At 67.5% G+C, this 9546-nt stretch overlaps 2 protein-coding genes across 2 annotated transcripts; one reads left to right on the forward strand and one right to left on the reverse strand.

Annotated features, from left to right (window-relative positions):
* Positions 1 to 253: 253 nt before the first annotated feature.
* Positions 254 to 1931, forward strand: LOC113963053 (tRNA modification GTPase GTPBP3, mitochondrial-like; the record flags this gene model as incomplete). Its single annotated transcript, XM_027673843.1, has 6 exons — positions 254 to 480; positions 569 to 641; positions 725 to 868; positions 970 to 1135; positions 1236 to 1514; positions 1603 to 1931. Coding segments are annotated over 6 exons (1121 nt in total), but the record flags the coding sequence as incomplete, so codon positions are not given.
* A 1154-nt stretch (positions 1932 to 3085) lies between these two features.
* Positions 3086 to 6227, reverse strand: LOC113963052 (plasmalemma vesicle-associated protein-like). The gene is made up of 5 exons (XM_027673842.1): positions 5840 to 6227; positions 5184 to 5262; positions 4355 to 4947; positions 3524 to 3647; positions 3086 to 3429 (listed from the first exon to the last, which is right to left on the reverse strand). Exons 1-5 carry the CDS (start codon positions 6215 to 6217, stop codon positions 3350 to 3352), a joined length of 1254 nt encoding a protein of 417 aa, XP_027529643.1. The 5' UTR covers positions 6218 to 6227; the 3' UTR covers positions 3086 to 3349.
* Between the last annotated feature and the right edge of the window lie 3319 nt (positions 6228 to 9546).

Raw genomic sequence — 9546 nt, forward strand, 5'->3', positions numbered from 1 at the left:
CCATCAAATTCTGCCCCTCTCCCATCACAACCTGCCCCTCTCCCATCACAACCTGCCCCTCTCCCATCCCTCCTGCCCCTATCCCATCACGTCCTGCCCCTATCCCATCACGTCCTGCCCCTCAGGGTGCTGAGGGTGCTGGATGAGCCTCCCCCCATCCTTCCTACCCCCTTCCCCTTGTATCCTGCCCCTCAGGGTGCCGGGTGAGCCTCCCGCACCCCTCTTTTTCCCCCCCTCGGGGTGCTGTGGGCAGGGGCTCACAGGGGGGGGCTCTCAGGGCGCCTCCCGGGGCTCCGTCCCGCCGATCCCGGGGAGTTCACGCTCCGAGCGTTCCGCCGGGGGAAGCTGGACCTGACGGCGGCCGAGGGCCTGGGGGACCTGATCCGGGCCGAGACGGAGGCGCAGCGGCGGCAGGCGCTGAGGCAGATGGAGGGCGAGCTGGGCCAGCTCTACCAGCGCTGGAGCGACACCCTCACCCAGGTCAGGGCCGCTCCGGCCTCGCTGGTCCCTCCTCTGTGGCTCGGGGATGCAGCGGGGTGACCCCCTGACCCCCCCTCCCGGCCCCCAGGCGCTCGCCCACCTCGAAGCCTACATCGACTTCAGCGAGGACGACAACGTGGAGGAGGAGGTTCTGTCCCAAGGTGTGGGGGGGTGCTGGGGTTGGGAGGGTGCTGGGACGCTCTGTCCCTGCTGTCCCCCCCCGCCACGTCCCCTGTCCCTGCAGTGGATGACGCTGTGCGGGCGCTGGAGCGGGAGATCGGGGCCCACCTGCGGGACGGGCGCCGGGGGGAGCTGCTGCGGGGGGGGGTCCGCGCCGTCATCGCCGGGCCCCCCAACGTGGGCAAGAGCAGCCTCCTCAACCTGCTGTGTGAGTGAGCGGGGCACGGGCTGGGGACGGGAAGGGGCTCCCCGGGTTCCTCTGGGAATCATCTCCTGCCTTCTGTGTGTGTGTGTTCCCCCCCACCCCAGGCCGGCGCCCGGCCGCCATCGTGTCACCGGTGGCGGGGACAACGCGGGATGTGGTGGAGGTGGCCCTGGACATCGGGGGGTACCCCCTGGTGCTGAGCGACACGGCCGGGCTGCGCCAGACCACCGACCTGGTGGAACGGGAGGGCGTCGCCCGCGCGCGGGACCGGTGAGGCCGGGGGGGCTGCACGGGGGGGTCACTGACCACCATGGGCCAGCTGGGATGGGGCGGTTGGTGACCCCCTGCCTTACCCTGTGTCCCCCCCCAGGCTGTGCCAGGCCGACCTGGTGCTGGCTGTGCTGGATGCCAGCACGGTGCCCCCTGAGCCGGCGGGACTGGGGGCTGCGCTGGGGGCCCTGCAGCCCCCTCCCAGCACCCCCTGCATCCTGGTGCTCAACAAGGCCGACCTGCTGCAGGGGGACGGGGGTCCCCTGCGCCACGGCTTCGCCCAGGGACCCCCCCTGCCTCCCACCACCCTCCTCTCCTGCAAGACGGGCGAGGGGCTCGACCGGCTCCTGGAGCTGCTGGCGCGGGAGCTGGCGCGGCTGTGAGTGCTCGGCGCGGGCGCGGCGGGGACGCCAACACCCATCCCGGCTCCCGGGGGTGCTCCAAACTGCCTTCTCCCCCTTTCCCAGGTGCGGGGACCCCCTGTGCGGCTCTCCCAGCCTGACCCAGAGCCGGCACAGCCGGCACCTGGGGGGCTGCGCGGCGGCGCTGGCGCGGTTCGGGCGGGAGCGCCCGCGGGACCTGGCGCTGGCGGCCGAGCAGCTGCGGCTGGCGCGGCGGGAGCTGGGCCGGATCACCGGCCACGTGGGTGCCGAGGACGTCCTGGACATCATCTTCAGGGATTTCTGCGTGGGGAAGTGAGGGATGCGCCCCGGGGGTCCCCCTTTGCCGCGCTGGGGGTGGCGGGCAGGGAGCGCCGGGCTCCCCGTGCCGGGATTAAACCGTGGTGCCTTCGGTGGCTCTGGTTTCTGTCCCCTCCCTCCTTCCCAGGCTGGGCTCCTGCGTTTTCCTGGCTCGGGGGGAGCATGTCCCGAGCCCCAGACATGGGAAAAAAACACTGGGAGAGGCCCCGTTTCCTGGCCAGGAGGACAAACAAGCAGCTGGAGTGGCTGGAAGGGAAAAGCCACCCCGGACGTCCCCCTTGGGGTGTCCCCCTCCCCACCGTGGCATGTGAGGGGCTCAGCGTCCTGGTGGGTCCATCCCTGTGCCCCCAGTGCGCTCCCAGCCCCAGGGATGCAGCGTGGGGGGGCTTGGGACCCCCGGGATACAGCCCCAAGCCATGGGATAAAGCCCAAGCCACAGGAGACGTGGGATCACCCCCAGCCCTTGCACCCACTTGGCAGCTGTGGGCTCTGCCACCCCAAAGGTGGGTGCTCCATGGGCACCCCTCACTCTCCCACCCCCCAGCTGGGGCTCCCAGGCTCTGGAAGCGTCTGGGGCTCTGAGATTATTTATAGTGAAGCTCCAGGAAATCCTCTGGCAGTGAGAGGGTCCCCCCGGACCCCCGGCCGAGCCGTGTGGGGGCAGCTGGGACAGCGAGGGACCCCCTTTGCGACCCTGATCCCGTCCCACCCGGGCACTGGCACTTCCAAGGGCTGGGCAGGGATGGGGGCACCCGGTGACATCCCCATCCCGGGGGTGGGGAGGGCAGCAGGAGCACGTGGCTGCCGTTATCCCGGGATGGATGTGGCTCCCCCGGGGGGCTCAAATGGGACCTGAGGGACACAGATGTGACCCGGGGACGGGAGAGGGGGTGAGGAAGGGGATGGGGGGCCGAGTGGGAGCACTACGTGCCGCCGAGGTGCTGGCAGAGAGCGCCTGGCGTGCGGGCAGCCCGGCAGGGCAGGAAAAGCTCTTTCCACAGGAAGGAGCGGGAAGCGCGGCCGTAAATCCCGGAGTGACGGGCGGTGATTAATCACCGCGGCTCGGAGGGGGCTCGGCGGCCAAGGACGCCCCGGCCCCTCGCCCTCCGGCACTTCCCACCCCAGAGGGACCCCACGTGAAGCCGGGACTGGATGTTCCCGCTCCCCATCCCGGCCGTGGCCTCTGCGCCCTCCGCGGAGAATCCAACCACACGTGCGGCGAGTTGTGCCGGTGCTCAGGGCCGGCGGAATTCCAGCCAAGCTCAGGGATACATGTGCGGGGGGGGGGGGGCAACCGGGGGGGGGGGCTGGGGGGGGGGGGGGACGAGGGGAGGGTGGTCCTGGCCGCTGGCTCCCGGTCGGGGTTTGCCGTCCGTGCTGTGGGAAGCACCTCCTGGGCTTGTCCTGGAGCACCTCGTCGGAGCGTCCCGCGCGCTGCTCGGCCCTTGCCCTCCGTGGAGGGGGCAGGGTCAGCACCCCCTGCCCGGGGGGGGGTCCCGTGCCAGGCCCCCCCTCACCCGGAGTTCTTCAGGGTGGCCGTGTGCTGCTCGAACATCTTCAGCATCCGCTGGAGCTCCTCCATGTTCGCCTTGCCTGGAGTGGGGGGGGGAGCGGAGCTGAGCCCGGCCGGGCACCCGGGGGGCTCCCAGCCCCGCAGAAAGGCCCCTCCCCAAGGCCAAGGACTCACCTATGTTGCCGAAGACCCCCTGGTTCTTCAGATAATCTGCGTAGTAGCCTGTGCTGGGGAAGGGCCCCGAGCGCCCGGTGCCCCCCGGCACCCGCGAGCCGGGAACGTCGAAGAAGGGGTTCATCTGGGGGGACAGGGGGGGCACTGGTCAGCACTGGTCAGTGGTGCCAGCACTGACACTGGTTGGCACCGGTCAGTGGTGGCACTGCTCAGGGCCAGGCACTGGTCAGTGGTGGTGCTGCCCAGCAGGGAAAAACCACGAGCAAAGAAAACCCACGGGTCAGGAGAAAACCCAAGGGTGAGGATCAAACCCACACGTGAGGATAAAACCCACGGGTAAGGATAAAACCTATGGGTAAGGAGAAAACCCACAGGTGAGGATAAAGCCCACGGGTGAGGATCAGACCCATGGATAAGGATAAAACCCATAGGTGAGGATAAAACCCTTGGGTGAGGATAAAACCCACAGGTGAAGATCAAACCCACGGGTAAGGATCAAACCTATGGGTAAGGAGAAAACCCACAGGTGAGGATAAAAACCATGGGTAAGGATAAAACTCACGGGTGAGGATAAAACCCACGGACAAGGATAAAACCCCTGGGTGAGGATAAAACCCCTGGGTGAGGATCAAACCCACGGGTAAGGATCAAACCCACGGGTGAGGATAAAACCCACGTTCAAGGTGTGTTTGCAGAGGTGCCTGTGCCAGACGAGCCGCACGTGCCCAACCCAGCACTGCCACCCTGGCACCATCTCCCGCCCATTCCTGTGTGCCCGTGGGGTGTCCCCCGTGTCCCCCCTGTGCCCCCTCACGCCCCCAGCCCCCTCACCTGGCTGCCCACGCAGAAGTTGAGCTGCTTCTGCAGCGACTCCGCCTGCGCCGCCGCCTCCCTCCTCTTGCCCTCCAGCTCCTTGGCCTGGCGCTCCTTGTCCTCCAGCAGCCTCTTCCTCTCCTCCTGCCCATCCCTCACCTGCTTCTCCACGGCCTGGAGCCGCTGCCGGAGCTCCTGCAGCTGCCTGGTGGAGCCGATGCGACACTGCTCCACGCTCACGTCGCAGGTGCTCCTCCTGACGTACATGGTGTCCCGGTCCTGCTGCCAGCGGAACAGCCCCTCCGTGTCCTCCCTGATCTGCTGCAGCTTGTTCTCGGCCTCGCTGCAGCGATACTCTTTCACCAGGCCCGCGACCCGCTGGTAGTTCTGGTTGATGTCGTTCTTCAGGGACCTGCTCTCGTGCTTCAGCAGCTCCAGCTCGGTTTTGGTGAAGTCCCAGCTGGTCCTGTTGGTCCTCAGGTCCTCCTGGCACCTCTCGTGCTCCTGGCTGGTTCTGGCCAGCGCGGTTTGCGTTTTCTGGTAGTTTTCCTGCAGCTCCTTCTTGGACAGGGTGATCTGGTCCAGCTGCCTCTGCAGCTGCAGCTTGTCGGCTGCGGGGAGAGCGGGGACAGGGTGGGTGTCCCCCAGTGCCACCCCCTGTCCCAGCCTGACACCCCTGCCTGGAGCGGGGATGGGGAAGGGCTTCCCCTGCCCAGGTCCCTGGGGGGTGCTGGGGGTCTCCAGGAGGGTGGGAAGCGGGTGATGGGGGTCCCCAGGAGGGTGGGAAGGGGACGCCTGGGATTTGGGAGGTGGAGGGGGTGTGTGTGTGTGTGTGTGTCTCTCTTACCGTTGCATGAGGTGTTGATGAGGCTGGTGGTGATTTGGCACTCGGCCAACTTCATCTTGATGTACATGAACTCCTGCAGCTGAGGGGGGGGGAGGAAGAGAAGGAGGAGGAGGAGGAGGGTCAGAGAATCCTGCAAGGACCCCCCCCACACACCCCGGCATCACCTTGTGGGTGCTGGGAGAGCACCAGGGGCTGGGGAGGAGGAGGAGGGGGAGGAAAAGGACAAGGGGATTCAGAGCATCCCACAAAGACATCCCTGAGATATCAGCCCATCCCTCTGGACACTGGTGAGAGCATCGGGGAGAGGGAGAGGGAGAGGGAGAGGGAGAGGGAGAGGGAGAGGGAGAGGAGGGGGGGTCGGAGCATCAGGGACCCCCTGGCATCACATCGTGGGCGCTGTGAGAGCGCTGGAGGCTTAAGAGGATGACGACGATGAGGAGGAGGAGGAGGAGGAGGAGGAGGAGGAGGGGGTCTGTCAGATTGGAACCTCCGTGGCCAACCCCTCTCCGGGACACCGGGGCTGAGACCCCTGGGACTGGGCCTGGGGGGGGTCACACCAACATCCCCACCAGGCTCTGCCCCCCAGCCCCTCTCCCCCTGCCCTGCCCTGACGAGCTCTCAGCCCCCCTGGGCGCATCCCCCCGCCCTGCCCTCACCTGGGGGAGGTTGTTGGTACTCTGGGTGCTGTTACACTTGTCCAGCTCCCGCTGGACCTTGGAGACGAGGCCCTGCAGCTTGTCCTTGTCCTTGAGGGTGGCGTTGAGGGCGCGGGTGAGGTTCATGTTCCTGGTGCCCAGGGTGATGATCTTGTTGTAGCGGTCCTGCAGCTGCTCCTCCAGCAGCCGGAGGTGGGTGTCGGTGCCCGCCTGAGCGTTCCCGTACACCATGAACAGCACCAGCCCCAGGATGATGAGGAACTGGATGAGGGAGGTGAAGAGGAAGATGTACTTCATGTAGAACCCGCAGTCCCGCTTGGGCATCGGCTCCTTGGCCTCCAGACCGAACTTGGCCATGGCGAAGCTGCCCTTCTCCATCCCGCCGGGCGCTGTGAGAGCCCCACCCCGCGGGACCCTCTTTGAGCGGGGCCGTGCGGGGGGAGGCGGGGCCGGCCCCGACGCCGTGTTTATATCCCTGGATTTAATGTTTCCTTCTGCTGGGCTCCTTCCTGCCGTGCCGGATGCTTCGGACCCGCCGGGTTATCACGGTGCAGCTTCTGTTGGCGGCGGGACTATTGTTCCTGGATGGGGAGGGGGAAGGGGGGAAGGCTGGGACCCTCCTCCCCCCCCCCCGCCCCGTGCTGGTGCCCGGCGCTCTCCCAGGAGTGTCTCCCATCCCAAAATAACCCCCCCGACACTGGGAATTCCAGGGAATGAGCCCCCGGGGCCGGGCAGGGTGGGCTGTGTCCGCTGGTGGGGTGATGGAGAGGATCCCACTGCCCACACCGGGCACCCCAGGGTGGTCCTGGCACCCCACCCTCACAGTGGGATGGTGGCACATCTGTGCCCACCGGGTTGATGGCACTCAGGGATGATGCTCCACGTCCCTTGCGGGGATGGGGAAGGGTGTGGTCAGGTCCTGGCTCGTGGGTGGGGTGGCACCAGGCTCGGTGGGTGATGTGGGGCCATGGGGTGAACCCCGAGCTCGGGGACGGGCTGGGGACACGGAGGGGGCTCAGTGCAAGGGACAAGGGGTGACATCAGGCGTGGGCAGCACCGTGGGGTGGCTGGGGATGGACAGGGGATGCTGCCCCTTTGCCCCTCGGGGCCAGTGACCACAGACACGCTCTGGGGGTGTCCGGGTCCTGACCACGGCCATTGTCACCCTGTCCCCGCCCCGCGGGAGCCTTGGGCTGCAGGCCCAGCTCCCCCAGCTCTGGGGGTGCCAGACCCCCACCACGGCTATTGTGACCCCATCCCCATCCCGCGGGAGCTGCAGTGGAGGGTCCGGCTGTGGCCGGGACCCCCCCCCATCCCCGCAGGATGCCCAGCCCGGGCCGGGGGGGCCGCGGGGGGGGCCCGAGGTGTGGGGCCCCGCCGGGCGCTGACCCCGAGCCGTTGGCTGTTTCCTGCCCTCTGGCTGCGCCGCGTTCCCTGGGGACCGGGAAGTGTCTGCGATGGCCGGGATGGTGTCGCTCCCGAATCCATTCTCAGCTACTGCCGTTTCCTTCCTGAGCCGCAAATAACGCTGAGTCACCCCCGGGCCCCCCCGGCCCCCCCAGCCCCGCCGTGGGGACGCTGCTGGACCCCCGACCCAGCCTGGCTGGGACCCCTCGGGCCCGTGGCTGTGCCGGTGGGATGCTCCCTCTGAGAGCCCATTCCCGGGGATCCCTGCAGCCTCCCGGGGATCCCGATGGGGATCCGGCCCCCCCAGACCCCACCTCTGTCCCATTCCCCAACTAACCCCCCAATTAGCCCCCCGTTGTAATTAGTTCTTCCCATGCCAATGGTTGGACCATGGGAATCCCCTTCCCATCCTAAACCTCTGCAGGGCTGGGGGGCTCCGCTCCGGGACCATTGGATTTGGGGTGTGGGAATAGGGCTTGTCCCCCCACCCCATCCCAGGGAGCCCCATCCTGGCTGGAAATGCCTCACCAGGACACTTTCACCTGGGAAGTCACTGCCAGCTCCTTCTCCATCCCCCCCAGGGTTGGGGCAGAGGGGGACACAGGGGGGGATCCCCCCACGGGCAGTGGGGGGGGGCAGGGCGGATCCTGCCTGCCCTTTGCACAGGATACCATGGCAGGAAAATCCAGCTTTCCTGGAAACCTTCAAAGTGGATCCAAGGATGCCGGGAAGTGAGAGTAAAGCGGCGGCAGCAGCAGCTCCTGGTCCCCGTCCTCCCTGTCCCTGCCTCGGCTCAGTGTCCCCCCAGGCACCCCGGGGTGTTTTGGGGTCCCTGGCAGAGCCGGGTCCTGCCCTGGGCAGGCGGTGGGAGAGGCTGGAGAAAACCCTGGAATGGAGAGTCCCCTTTGGGGGGGACGGTTGGGTTTGGGGGCACATGGTTGGGTTTGGGGGGCCAGCTGAGGTTAGGGGGGACAGTTGAGCTCTTGGGAAGAGGGGGACAGTGGGGCTGGTGGCACAGGGAGACATCCCAGAGAGCAGCACAGCCTTTATTGCCCAAACACCTTCCCAGTGTTCCCAATTTCTGGAGCATTAACACCCGGAGCTGATCCCAGAGCAGCTCCGAGCAGCCGGGGGGAAACTGTCCCTGGGATGAGCTCAAACTGCCCAAGGGCTGGAGAAGTGACCCCTCTGTCCTGCTGCCAGGCTGCTGAGCTGGGATTGGGACACGGCAGGATCGGGACACACGGTGGCATCGGTACAGGGAACAGGATTGGGACATGGTAGGAGCAGGACACAGCAGGATTGGGATACACGATGGAATTGGGACACGGTGGGAGCAGGACCCAGCAGGATCGGGATACACGATGGAATCGGGACACGCAGCAGGATCAGAACACATGGTGGGATCAGGACACACGGCAGGATTGGGACACAGTGGGACTGGGACACATGGTGGGATCAGGACTCCTGGTGGGATTGGGACACATGATGGGATCAGGACTCATGATGGGATCAGGACTCACAGTGGGATCAGGACACGTGTCCCACCAGCACCATTCCAGCATCCCCAGCTCCAGAGCCGGGGCTGAGCCCCTCCCGGTCCCACTGTGGCGGGACTGGGAACGCTGGGCTTAGTGGGGAGGGGGCCGGGGAGCTGCGGGGCTTCAGCCCTTCCTGCAAAAAAAAAGGGGGGACAGGGAGTGAGTCCCCACACGGCACCGGGTGCTGCTCCCCGGGGGACACCGGTGGCAATGGCACATGGCAGGACACGTGGTTGTGCCAGTGAAGCCCCCCATCCCCGGGCTGTGTCCCCATCCCCGGGCTGTGTCCCCATCCTCGGACTGTGTCCCCTCCCTGATCCGCGTCCCCTCCCCGGGCTGTTCCCCACTTCCCGGGCTGTTTCCCTCCCCGGATGTCCTCCCTCCCCGGGCTGTCCCCACTGCCCGGGTTGTCCCCTCTGCCCTCCCCCGTGTCCCCACAGTGGTACCGGGACGGGGGGCACCTTCTCCCGGTCGGTCGGTCCCTCCCGCGCCGCCGCAGCGCCTCGAGCTCCGCCGCGTAATCCCGTCTGCGGGGGGAGAGCGGAGCCGCGTGTGGGGGTCCCCCTGTCCCGGGGTGGGGGGCCGGGGGTCCCCAAGGGGAAGGAGGGACAGGGCAGGGTGGGGTGGACACGCGGGGGGGTCCCAATGGGGAAGGAGGGACAGGGCAGGGTGTCACACGGGCTGGGTGGGGGGGTGGCTGGTTTTGGGGGGGGGGTGGATGCTCTGGGGGTGCCCGCGCCGCGGAGGGGGACAAGGACC

Source organism: Neopelma chrysocephalum, unplaced genomic scaffold (assembly GCF_003984885.1).
Source record: "Neopelma chrysocephalum unplaced genomic scaffold, ASM398488v2 Primary Assembly neopelma1_187694, whole genome shotgun sequence".
Classification (NCBI taxonomy): domain Eukaryota; kingdom Metazoa; phylum Chordata; class Aves; order Passeriformes; family Pipridae; genus Neopelma; species Neopelma chrysocephalum.